The sequence below is a fragment of the Macrotis lagotis genome, chromosome 1 (genome assembly GCF_037893015.1).
Source record: "Macrotis lagotis isolate mMagLag1 chromosome 1, bilby.v1.9.chrom.fasta, whole genome shotgun sequence".
NCBI classification, from domain to species: Eukaryota; Metazoa; Chordata; class Mammalia; order Peramelemorphia; family Peramelidae; genus Macrotis; species Macrotis lagotis.
The window spans coordinates 61807005-61820972 of NC_133658.1; the positions used below are offsets into that span (position 1 = coordinate 61807005).

The 13968-nt window shown below is 40.6% G+C and overlaps 1 protein-coding gene and 1 pseudogene across 3 annotated transcripts in view; one reads left to right on the plus strand and one right to left on the minus strand.

Moving 5' to 3' along the window:
- The window catches only part of NFATC3 (nuclear factor of activated T cells 3), a 186703-nt gene extending 173288 nt beyond the window's left edge, over positions 1–13415 (minus strand). For 2 of the 3 annotated variants that reach the window (XM_074202063.1, XM_074202065.1), the window contains exon 1: positions 12413–12533. In XM_074202063.1, coding sequence (XP_074058164.1) covers positions 12413–12509 — 97 coding nt within the window. In that variant the 5' untranslated portion in view covers positions 12510–12533. Of the gene's footprint in view, positions 1–12412; positions 12534–13109 lie in introns of those variants that run through there. The other variant, XM_074202066.1, reaches the window with a different exon arrangement.
- Positions 7491–8178, plus strand: LOC141499242 (ubiquitin-conjugating enzyme E2 variant 2 pseudogene; annotated as a pseudogene).
- Positions 13416–13968: the final 553 nt, after the last annotated feature.

A 13968-nucleotide genomic window follows, 5' to 3' on the forward strand; every position in this document is an offset into this window, starting at 1 on the left:
CCAACCAGAATTGAGGATGGTCTTGTGACAACAACTTTCAAAGGTGAACTAAGGCAAATGTAGAGAAAATAACAGTTCAAATGAGAAAAGTTTTAGATCAAGAATTTAGACTCAAGAATAAAGAAAAAGTGAAAAAAGATTATTTAGCAAAGAGTATCATAATTAAACATGAGTCTTGCAGATTTAAAAAATAGTTAAGATTTGAAAAGTAATTTTTTCCCTAACATTGCTATCAAATAGGTAGTACAAATGTTACCTTCATTTTTTAGTTTAAAGAAATTCAGGTTCCTAGTAGTTAATTATTTTGCCCAAAAAAAGAAAGTCAATAAGCTACCCTAGGCTTCCTGAACCCAAGTCCAGCCCCTGCCAATGAACCTCTACAAAATGGTTGGATGAAGAGAGAAGAAGACATGTAACCTGGACAGCAAGATGATGTTATAACCCCAGTCTCCCCAAAGAAAGAAATAATTTTTAAGTGGTTATGGCAGATAGAACATTCAACTTAATATTCTAATGTTGTAGTAATAAAAATAGTTCCTTAAATGTATGTACCATATTAACTTTTTCCCCTTCCAATATGCTTTCATAAATGACCTAATACATTAAAAATTAGGTTCGTCATAATACTGCTTATGGTTCCTCACTAATGAGAAAACCTAAAAAGTTCAACTGAAGATACATGTCTTCATTATCCATGATTTTATCCTTTTATCCTCCATAAGAGACACTAAAACATATATTTCAATAATCTGACAATGACAAATGAATACTCTCATAACCCAAAGCAAGGCACTAATCCATAATTCTATCCTTATATACAGCTATCTACTGATCAATTTACAAGCAATTTAAGAGGAAAAATAAAAATATAAACGTTTGAAAAATGTTCTCCCTCTCAGTACCAACACATGGGCAGACTGAGCAAGTAAAGCACTAAATGGTAAACCAGTATTGTAAAACCCTACCAAAACAACCAAACCCACAACCATACTGATATAGATATAAATTGCTCAAGAGTACCCTATCCAAGCAATTTGTATTCTCATATACTTCCACCACTATTCATACCTAAATCCAATCCCAATACTCAGGATTTCAATAAGTAAAAAATGAGTTTTGCAAAAATCTTATGCCTTGCTTACTTCTTTACAACATACTTAATAAACCAATAAGAATTATACTCAACTTGACATTTCACTACCCTAATTATATAATTCTTTGGGAGTTGGAGCAGAATAAGTATTTTTCCTATATTTAAACTTGAAACTTGACTTTAAAAGGGCTTGAGCAAGTTAGTAAAAACCTTAATAGTAAATATTTTTCTAATACAGTTTAATGAAAAATATACATTTAAGTACAAGTCACAAGCTGTTAGCCAAAATAATTTGACCACTTGTTGCTCTACTGAAAAAAAATTTTTTTAAAGATGGTCCTGCCTTCAGTATTTTCTTACAAAATAACAATCAACAATGAAAGAGTTCTGCTGTAAGATATTTCAAATTAAGTCAATTTTTTGCCTAATATGACTAGTCTAAAAACAACAAGACTAATAAAAAGTTCAACAAAATATTCAAAAGACATGTAATTTAAAGTATTTTTTAACACACACACACACACACACACACACACACACACACACACACACACAGCCTCACCTGTTGCTGTGGCACAAAGCATATTGATACCATCCAGTTATATTGAAAAATAAACCCTGAAAGTTACCTTTCCAGTTCACTTGTGATTTTGCTGGCTTTTCTAAATTTGCAATTCCTTTTCAGGCAATGATACCAGGATACTCAACTACTGTGACAGTGATTAAGTTTCAGCTTCTGGTAGGTTGTCAATTCATAATGCAGTCTAAATCTTTCAGGTTTACTCGTTTCTCTTTCCTGAAGTCACACAAACTCTGCCAATCCACAAGAGGTCTGGCCTTTCAGGATGTGAGAATTGGGCAACAAAACTGTATAAACACCACACAAATAGCAAAAACATATGTAAATCCATGTGAAGTTTGAGTTAAAGTGATAGCTTGTTAAATAGCTTGCTCCTGCTTGTGATTCTCCTAAGTCACACTGATCATTTCACTCATCTTAAATTCCACTGTCATTTGAACCTCACATGGCGTGCCTGGGCAAATTTGATGACTGGGATGTTGTTTTAGAGGCCAGGCCTTTCGCCAAGCCTGCTGTGTCTATTCCCCTGACCCACCAGGGCAGCTTTAAACAACACCTCCCTTATTTATGTTACGGCTGTGAACAGTCAAACTGCTGCTTACTATCAAAGGAGGCCCAACCTACTCATGTTTCTCACATCTTTAAGAGCAATACTATTGACTCTTATACCACTCCTTTATTTAAAGCTAAATACTGTACTAAAGAATCATTTGTCACTCTACTAGCAAAACTATAAAATAATTTCCTTCACATTCAATTTTTCTAATCCAAATAATTTAAATAAACCAAAATTTCTGTAAAATAAAAAGCTACAGTATCAAATTGTAATTTTTTGTAAAAGAATAATAAAAAAGCTACAATATCAAATTACAATGTTTTACAAAAAAGTTTGGTTGTTTTATTATTATCGCAATAATGTAAAATAATTTTAAAATATTAACAGTGATAACTAAAAACTGCTTCACCAAAAAAAGAGAACTAGATGTACATTTAAATATACTATAAACTAATGTATATTTAATTAGAAACAGATGGAACACTGTCAGAAAGAATAGAATTTAGCCAAAATCAATTGTAACTGAAGAATGCTAAATGATTTCTTGAGTCTAAGGCTTATTTCTCTTATGATACTAAATCAACTTAAGTTACAATTCTTATTTAAAACCCACAAAGTCTCAGCTGTTTGCACTACATACATGATAAAGATTTTAATGCTATGACATGTTATAACTAACCTCAGTACATGATGAGCTACCTCCTCTAACAGTGAAACTGGGAAAAATGCCAAATTATTTCTTCTGTAATTTGGCAAAGGGAAAAGTCAAAGGAAAGAATTGAGTTAACAGTACAAATTACAATGAGGTTTTTTTTAATCCGACAGAATGAGATCCTTTAAAGGCAGTCCCTCTATACTTCCAATATTTACACAATTAGGCCGAATTTAGGTTCCTGCTGTATTACTAATTTATGTTAATGAGCACAGGTACAGTACACCTAGAACTCTAGAGATAAAAAAAAATTTTTTTTAGGGTTTTTGCAAGGCAATGGGGTTGAGTGACTTACCCAAGGTCACACAGCTAGGTAATTATTAAGTGTCTGAGCTCACTTGTACTCAGGTCCTCCTGACTCCAGGGTCAGTGCTCTATCCACTGCGCTACCTAGTCGCCCTAGAGATAAAAATTTTTAACAAAAATTAAATACTTAGTGAAACTTACCAAATCTAGTTTATATATCCTAGCTTTATTCAAACTCAAGAGGCTTTACACATGATGAAAATATGGTACAGTAATGAGTTATACAAAGAAAAATTTTCTAAAGAAAAGAAGTTAAGGAAGTTCCGGGGGCAGCTAGGTGGCACAAATGAAAAGAGCACCTGCCCTGGAGTCAGGAGGACCTGAGTTCAAATCCAGTCTCAGATACTTTTAATTACCTAGCTGTATGACCTTGGGCAAGTCACCTAACTCCAATGCCTTACAAAACTTTTTAAAAAAAAGGAGGAAGTTCAATTTTCCCCCATCAAGGGAAATCTGTCTTTATAACTTGAGGCAGTTAGGGGGCAAAATGAATAGAGTAGGGGCAGATAGGTGGTGCAGTGGATAGAATACTGGCCCTGGAGTCAAGAATATCTTACTGGCCCTGGAGTCAAGAATATCTGAGTTCAAATCCAGCCTCAGACAATAATTACCTAGCTGTGTGGCCTTGGGCAAGCCACTTAACCCCATTGCCTTGCAAAAAAATTTAAAAAATTAAAAAAAAGAAGAATGGATAGAGTACTGGGCTTATAGTCAAGAAGACCTGAGTTCAAATTCAGCCTTAGTCAATAGCTTTGTTATAACTATGAACAGGGCACTTAACTGCTGTTTGCCTCAGTTTCCTCAATTGCAAAATGGGGATAATAATAGCACCTTAATCCCAGGATTGTTGTGAGGATCAAATGAGAGAATCCTGGTCAAGCCTTTAGCACAGTGCCTGGCATATAGGGGCACTACATAAAGCAGGATGATGAAGATGATGGTCATTAACATTATAGTCGATTAGCTGATTATAGTTGATTATAGTCATCAACATCATCATCTTTGTTCATAATTCCATGCTCCCTAAGATTTGCACATATAAACAACATTAAATTCCATTTTAAAACAGGCAAGCTGTGCAAATGCTTTTTATTTTTTAACACATGTTGATATTTTGTTCTTATACCATTTACATTTCCCAATGAATCCCTCTCCTTCCACTTTCCTTGGAAAGGGTCATAAGTTACAACAAAAAATTTAAAAAAGAGAAAACAAAATTTAACAAAGGTAACCCGTATTTCTGCAGAGGTAACTGTCCTTTTAAAAACAAGTAACAAGCAAAATGCTAATGAATCATTACTGCTAGAGGCTCATGATAAAAGAGAAAATGAAATTTACATAAAAAAGAATAGAATTAAAGGGCTCAATGAAAAATCAAATATACCAAATCATGCAAGACTATAAATTGGATATATTCACATAATTTTCTATGTCCACTCTCTGTTCATTTGTTTAAAGCAAAGGTGCTATGGTAGGAAAAAGGATTTTGTATAATTTAAATAAAATATTAAAACCATTTATGTAAATAAATCAAAAACATAGGTAAAACAAGTTACTCTGTAATGAATAAATTCTTTTAAGTCTAATATTAATTTTATTCTCTGAAGAATAGGAGTTAGAAAGGTAAAGAAATTTTTTTTTAGGTTTTTGCAAGGCAAACGGGGTAAATGGGGTTAAGTGGCTTGCCCAAGGCCACACAGCTAGGTAATTATTAAGTGTCTGAGACCGGATTTGAACCAGGTAATCCTGACTCCAGGGCCAGTGCTTTATCCACTATGCCACCTAGCCACCCCGAGAAATTATTCAAAAATACAAATTTGCTGGCCCTGGAGTCAGGTCAAATCCAATCTCAGACACTTAATAATTACCTAGCTGTGTGGCCTTGGGCAAGCCACTTAACCCCATTTGCCTTGCCAAAAAAATCTAAAAAAAAAAAAAAATGCAAATTTCCCTCAACATTCCAGTAAAAGGAATATAGTTTTGAGAGAGAAAAGAGAACCTCTTAGGATTCTTTTGTAATTTTATTTAGACCTAGAAATTCAATACTTAAACTAGGGAAAACAAATAGCAACTTAGCCATAATCGGCATATTCAGAGGATAAAACATAAAAATAATGAAATGTCAGTCTAAATCAGAATCTTAAGATTAAATTCACAAAAATTCATCAAGGAAGTTACCCTCTGAAATGAATAAATCATGCTATCTACAGTATTACTAAGGACTAATTCATTGTTATTTTAAGTTTCCTACTTAGTATTTGATTTATGGTACTTAAAAGTTACTCTAAGATTTTTAAGAAGGGAAAAGTTAATGCAAATTTAAAATCAAAGCATTTTGAACCTCACAGAATCCAGGGATCAAGAAAACACTGATTTCTTTTAATTTCAAGTAGCTTCAATTAGCAAAACACCACCTTGAAAGAGCAAAGGTAAAACATATTAGGGTGTATATTTATAAGTTTGTGTATGATGAAAAACAGTTCAAAGAAATATTAGGGTACACTGAAGGTTTGTATCCTGACAATCTTAATATAGAAATTTAATCTTTTGGTTTGCTTTCTCCTCTTTCCAACTTTTAAATGTCCACTTATAAGAGGTACCAAAATAAACTTAAACCATAAGGGTTTCTGGGAGGAACAGAAATCTCCTTCTGAGTGTATGTTATGATTAACACTCTAATTAGAGAACAAATGAAGATTCAGTTGTGGTAAAGGCCCCTCAAACCTTGAGTAAGATCTAAAACCACATTAGCCCATCCATCAAGACTAGAATGAGCTCAAGCAGTACACATCTGTAATTTGACAAACTGGGACAAATGGGGCCTACTGATAAAACAAAGGATTTTTCATCAGTTTCTGTAACAAGTCTATGTGTTTAAAGGCAAGAAGGAATATTTAACAAAAACTAACAATAACAGGCAAGCCACCCTAAAGACAAATCTGTTAAGCTTACTTTGGGTTACTTCAAATTCTAATTCATTCAAAACTCAAAATGATGAACATCAAAATGTATGCTCATTCCAACTGAAAATAAATTTTTAATTCCTGAATTTTTTACCTGCTCCTTTTGATAGTAAATCTTAAGTCCCAAAAGAGTAGAAGACGGTTTCACTTAATGACTTACAGTAACCTTGTACAGTTCATTATGTCTCTGTGATCATCTAATCTAACCAACTAGGATTCTTGGAATAAATCTTAATATACTCTAAAATCATAACTATCTTGAAATAAATCTTGTACTAAAACACATAATAAGGATCTTATACCACAATTTCAAATGGATATGAGGTTTAAAAATTTTAAAAACCATGCCACGTTGTTGGTGGAGCTGCGAACTCATCTAACCTTTCTGGAAAGCACACAAAGGGCAATAAAAATGTGTACACCCTTTAATCCAGCAATACCACTACTGGGTCTATACCCTGAAGAGATCATGAAAAGAGGTAAAAACATCACTTATACAAAAATATTCATAGCAGCCCTATTTGTGGTTGCAAAGAATTGGAAATTCAGAGAATGTCCATCAATTGGGGAATGGTTGAACAAATTGTGGTATGTGTACATTATGGAACACTACTGTCCTATTAGAAACCAGAAGGGATAAGACTTCAGAGAAGCCTGGAAGGATTTGCATGAAGGGATGCTGAGTGAGATGAGCAGAACCAAAAGAACATTGTTCACCCTAACAGCAACATGATGGAATTGCTCATTTCATCAATGCAACTATCAAGGACAATTTTAGGATATCTGAGATGGAGAATACCATCCATATCCAAAGAAAGAATTGTGGAGTTTAAACAAAGACCAAAGACCTTATTTATTTGTTTGTTTGTTTAAGTGGTTTGCCAAAGTTCACACAGCTAGGTAATTATTAAATGTCTAAGGCCGCATTTGAACTCAGGTCCTCCGGACTCCAGGGCCGTTCTCTATCCACTATTGCCTTTAATTAAAAAAAAAAATCTTATGTAATTTTGCTAATTCTTATAGTTCATTTTTTTCCTTAGGGATACGATTTCTCTCTCAACACATTCAATTTTGATCAATGTATATAGCATGGAAATAACGTAAAGACTGTCAGACTGCATTCTGTGGTGGTGGGGGGAATGAGATTGCAGGGAAATTTGTAAAATTCAAAAAAACAATAAAAAAAATTTTAAAAAGCCATGCCATTAGAGAATGGAAGGCTCTATCTTTTACAATTATGGATAGAGGTTTGCTATCAAAACTATATAAGAGGCAGAAGTCCGGGGTTGCAGGAGAAGATGGCGGTCTCCACAGGAGTTTAAGTTCCACGTAATTTTCGCTTGTTAGAAGAACTTGAAGAAGGCCAAAAACAAGTAGACGATGGTACACTTAGCTGGGGACTTTTAGATGATGAAGATATGACACTTACAAGGTGGACAGGCATGATTATTGGGCCACCAAGGACAAACTATGAAAACAGAATGTATAGTCTGAAAGTAGAGTGTGGACCTAAATACCCAGAAGCACCTCCAACAGTTAGATTTGTAACAAAAATTAATATGAATGGGATAAATAATTCCAATGGAATGGTGGATGGAGCATACCAGTAGCAAAATGGCAAAATTCTTATAGCATTAAAGTTGTACTTCAAGAGCTAAGGCATCTAATGATGTCCAAAGAAAACATGAAGCTTCCACAGCCTCCAGAAGGACAAACATACAGCAATTAATTTTAACAAATCTCAAACTTATCTAAACCAACAACCTTCTACTCATGTTAATGTCTTGATTAAATCTCACAATGCAAAACCCACACATTAAAAAAATTTCAGCTGGTATACATGACCTGGACATTTGTAAGAATATATTTAATATATGTACACCCATTATGTTTTCAGGCACAATGGGAAGAAAAATGCAGAACAATTTTTTTTTTCCCCTCTTATCAAGGCACTATCATTTAAGCATAAACCTGGAATACTCTAAATGGAATTCAGGTTTTGCAAGATGAAAGCATGACAAGAAGTGTCAGATTGCTGTGGAGTAATGTGTGTTTCAGAAATCTAATTTCTCAAGAAGGAAAATTATAAAAGGCATGCTTGATCCATCTTGCTTAGTGAAAGAGCTGCAATTTAAATTGTACAATACTGGTACAATACAGTTGCTAATTTTGTCTAATTTTTGAAGAGGTGTGAGTAGCGACTACTAGTAGTAACAAAGAGTATGTTCAGGATTGTTTTTATACCTGCATTTATAAAAAGGGGGGAGGGATTGAGGTAGATGGATTTCTGTTTTAAAGTAGCTCCTGTGTGTTACATGTAACAGACATGGTAAATACTTGTTTACAGTCTTTGTTCTGATAAATCATGAACTTAAGTTTAAGTGAAAAAAAACAAAGGTGTATGGATATGTGATTCTGAGATTAAAGTTAGTCTTAAAATGTAAATAAAATATGGAAAGTATCCTCAAAAAAAACTATATAAGAGATCATTACAATACCAAATATATTAATTTTCTAATTTAATATTTTTCCCAATTACATTTAAAGTTTTAACATATATTTTTGAAAAATTTGAGTTTCAAATTCTCTCCCTCCTGCCCCCCTACATTCCTCATTGAGAAGGAAATAATTTTATGCAAGTTATACAATGTGCAGTCATGCAAGACAAAACAATTATATTAATTTTTAAAGCTTTTCAATATCCCCCAAAAAGCAATGATGCTAAAGTCAGAACGTAAGATTTGGGAGGAAAATATTTGCATTAAATAGCTGCCTAGTTTAAGATTTGACATAAATATATTAAGATATGAATATTCCACAGAAGATAAGTGTTCAAAGGATATTAACAGTTTCCAAACCAAAAAATAATAACTATCACAAAAACTAGAATACTGTGAACTATACTCTCATACCCATCAAACTGCAAAGATGTTAAACATGGGAAGCTTAGTCCCTTGAATCAGGAAGGGGGGAATAAGAATGGTTTAACTACTCCAGAAAACAATTTGGAATCGTCAGATAAGTTCCTAATTGTTCATTATCTGCCCTAGTCCTCAAGCAGGTTACAAAAACAAAACCATATGCACAAAAATGTTTACAGAGCTATTACATACAACGACAGAAAAGTAAAAATCAAGAAAGTGTCCAATGATTTTGTGGAGTGACAGAATAAATTATGGAAGATGAACATAATGGTGTATACATATGATATAAAAATGCACCATAAGGTTTGATGAATATGAAGACTTTACAGGAAATATGGAAAGACTTGTATAAAAAATATACCATATACTTCATATATAACAGAAGAATATACATGCTAACTGGAACAATATAAATAAACTCAAAATGAAGATATAACAAAATTCTGGTCAGATATAAGCTTCAATGTTTGTGCCATAACTGCATAATGAGTCCTCATTGCTCTTAAAAGCACAGAATACAGTAGAGGGTTCTCCATTTACAATAGGGATAGATGTATTTTTCAGAAATAATTAGTGAATAAACAATCATTTTTTAACCTTAATCATTATCTTTTTTTGACATAAAGACATTTAAAAAAAGAGAGCTCGGCACAGAATAGGTATATAGACAAATGATGTTACTAAATGAAAATGCTTGCTGCCAGGAATCACAGAATTTAGAGCTGGAAGAAATCAAAGATACAGTTATTCACTAAAAATAAGAGTTTAACTGCAATTACCTATGAAAATCTAAGTATATTTTGAGTTGAAATTGCTTACTATCACAAAGTATTTGTGATGTTGAAAGAGAATTAGTGATGAAGATAAAAAGTGATCAAAATAAGGATTGTTCCCAAGCACAATCTACTATGTAGTCCGAATAACTATTACAATTCTGATATATATATATATATATATATAAATATAAATATAAAAATGTAATTTTGACCCCATCAGTGTATCAATAATCAGGTAGTTTCTAGCTAAACTCCCACAAAGACAAATTCAGTTTATTCTAGTTTCATCATATACCATTCAAATGCACATTTAAGAAGTCTAATTTAAGGTTTAGCAACTCAGTGAAGCAGTTTTAAATCTAAAGTTGGTCAGTCTTTCTTTCAACTATTACAGGGGATTGAAAGTAATCCTTTCTTCCAAAACTCCTTTTAAACTAATAAACTAGTTATAGTAGAATGTTATGTGCCTCTCATAATGAACTTTTTCTTATGGAAACCCATCTAACCATTCTCAGAACATGAACAAAATCATTCTTATATCAACTTGAAAATATTTTGCCTTATTAATACCATACCTTTGGAACGCATTTGTTTTTTATCCTTTCAGATAAACTTGGTTTATGTTAACATAAATATACACTAAAACAGGCTATTAACAATTCAGAACTAAATACAGATTTCACCAACTTCACAAATAACTAAGGATATTCTCACTAGTTTCTCAGCCCCATCTACGCTCCACCCCAAAAAGGTATGGAAAACTAAGTTGTTTTCGGGAAGGGTCAACAAAACCGAGCACTGAAAATCTGTTAACCTTCCGTTTGGTCTACCAAATGGCATCCCAAATGGAAGTGTTCATTGTTTCCTTTCCAGTTTCAGCACTTGTGACTGCTAAATCTGTCAAGTTCTTGTTTGTTTTCTTTTACTCCATTTTGGTCTCCGTGAAATACAGAAACCAGCCACCGTTACTACAAAACTCCAGGCACCCTTTCAAGACTGGAGCTCTTTTCCGTTCCACGACTTTCTATCCAGACTTAGCTCCTAAGCGGGCTGGCCCGGCGCCTCCCGGCGGAGTCGGGCCGCGGACGGCCGGCGCCTCGGCCGCTCGCAGGAGCCCAGGCTGCGCGGGCAGGGGCGGGCAGGGGCGGGCAGGGGCGGGCAGGGGAGCCGGGGCGGCGGCAGTCCGCGGCCTTCCGAGCGAGCCCACGCGTCATCTTTCGGGGAGCAACTGAGCCCGGGGCCGTCCCGTGCCCGGCGTCGCGGGGGACCCGCACCCCACCGGCCGGGGGACGTCGCGGGTCTTCAGCGCCCCACATGGACGGGCAGCGGGCCCGGGGGCACAGGTACACGCGCGCACACACGCTGCTCGGGAGGAGCAAGCCGTGCCCCCGTCACACACACACACACACACACACACACACACACATCACACTCACAAACACAGAGACACACATCACACACACCACACCACACACACCACACAGGCACACACCACACACACACACACACACACATCACACTCACAAACACAGAGACACACATCACACACCACACCACACACACCATACACACACACACCACACACACACATCACACTCACACACACAGAGACACACATCACACACACCACACCACACACACCACACCACACACACCACACAGGCACATACCACACACACACACACATCACACTCACAGAGACACACATCACACACCACACCACACACACCACACACACACACCACACACACACACATCACACTCACACACAGAGACACACATCACACACACCACACAGACACACACCACACACTACACACACACCACACACACCACACACATCACACACACCACACACACCACATACACCACACACCACACACACACACATCACACACCACACACCACACACTACACACACCACACACATCACACACACCACACACACATCACACCACACAAAAACACACCACACACACCACACACACACCACACACATCACACACACCACACACACCACACGCATTACACACTACACACACACCACACACATCACACACTACACACATCACACACTACACACACCACACACATTACACACTACACACACACCACACTACACACACATTACACACTACACACACATCACACACTACACACACATCACACACTACACACACCACACACATTACACACTACACACACACCACACTACACACACTACACACACACACCACACACACCACACACCACACACTACACACACACCACACTACACACACATCACACACTACACACACCACACACATTACACACTACACACACACACCACACTACACACACACACCCCACACGCACGCACGCACGGTCTCTCAGGCGCGCGCCAGGCTGCCCAGCAGGGGCCGGGCCCTCTCCCCCCTCCCCTCCCCCGCGGGCCCCTCCGCACAGGCTGCGCGGCCGGGCGCCGGGGGCAGCAGGCCGGCGCGGGGCCGGGGGCCTCACCTGCGGGCCCCGGGGGCGGCGGCGGCGGCTGCCCGTCCTCCCCGAAGATGAGCTTCAAGTCCAAGTCGTCGCGGGCGCCGCAGTTTGCAGTAGTCATCGGCGTGGCCGGGCTGGCGGCGGCGGCGGCTCTGCCCGGCCCGGCCCGGCCCGGCCCGGCTCTGCCCGGCTCGGCTCTGCCCGGCTCTGCCCGGCTCGGCTCGGCCCGGCTCTGCCCGGCTCGGCTCGGCCCGGCCTCAGCGCCGCTTCATGCCTGGCTCCGCCGCTAACTTCCCGGCCTCGTCCCGCGTTCCGGCCTGCTGGCTGTGCGGAGGGAGCGAGGGTGCGAGTGAGCGAGCGCGGCCGCCCCGCAGCTGGGCCGCCTCCGCCTGCACCGCCGCCCGCCCCCGACCGCCGCCCACACCGCCGCCGCCTCCGCCGCCGCCGCCGCCGCCGGGCGCGCTCCCCGCCCCGCTCCGGAGCCCCCGGGCGCTGCACGCCCCGCCCCTCCAGCCTCGCGTCAGCGCGCGCACGCTCCGCACGCCCCGCCCCTCCAGCCTCACGTCAGCGCGCGCACGACCCGCGGCGGCGGAGGGCGCTCCGCTCCGACCGGCCCACTGGCCCCGCCCCCTCCCCCCCCACTCTGAAGGAAGCCGCGTGACTCCAGGCGCTGGAGAGGAGAGGAAATCACGTGATGTAGAAGACGCCGCGAGCGCGCTACCTGCCGGGAATTGTAGTCCTGAGGCCGTGGAAGTCCCGGGAAGCATCACGTACTCGGCGTCTCCGCCTACCTCATCCCCAAGACTGAAAGGCCCCGAAGCCGAAAGGAGCCCAAGTCCGCCGCCCGCCCCGGGGGAGCTGACGCTGAGCCTTATTGGAAGCCGGCTACCAATGGGGCAAGAGGGCACGCCTCGTTGGGTGGGCAGCCCGCTCCTGATTGGGCGAAGCCCCGAGACCCCCGGGCTCTGGGCTGAGGACCGGAAAGGAAGGCTTCTCCGGGCCCCGGCTCTGCGGGGACTCCCTCCCTCCTGCCCGGCCCGGAGGGCGCCGGCTTCATTTGCGCTGTGCCAGCCTCGCGCGGCCCGGGCTTTGGGCGCTGGCCCTGGCTCCCCGGGCCCCGGGGGCGCGGTGACGAGGACCCCCCTCGAGGACACGGAGCCCAGCAGCGAGAAGGGCAGCAGCGCCCGGGCCTGGGGCCTGCCCAGGCCCGGGCCAGCTGGGCCCGGACGGCCGCCCCCTGCGAGCTGCCAGCTTGTGGCGCCGTGAGGGGGATCGGAGATCGGACCCTCCCCGCAGCAGCAGTGCCTTGGCACCCCGGAGCCTTGCCCCTGAAGTGCCCACCCCGTGGGGGTGGGGTGGGGCGGGGTGGGGGAGCCTCTTCTCCACTCCCTGCTCCTATCGGAGACTCCCGCCTGCAAGGCCAAAGTCTACGTGTCTCCCCGAGCCAACGCCAGGGTCACATACTAGGTCGTCCTGAGCCGTTCTCCTCCATGATTTAGTCACAGATCAGTCAGAAGCTAAAATTAGGGAGCCAGCCCCCAAACGGGCTTCTCCATGTCGGATCATCGTCAAGACTGCCA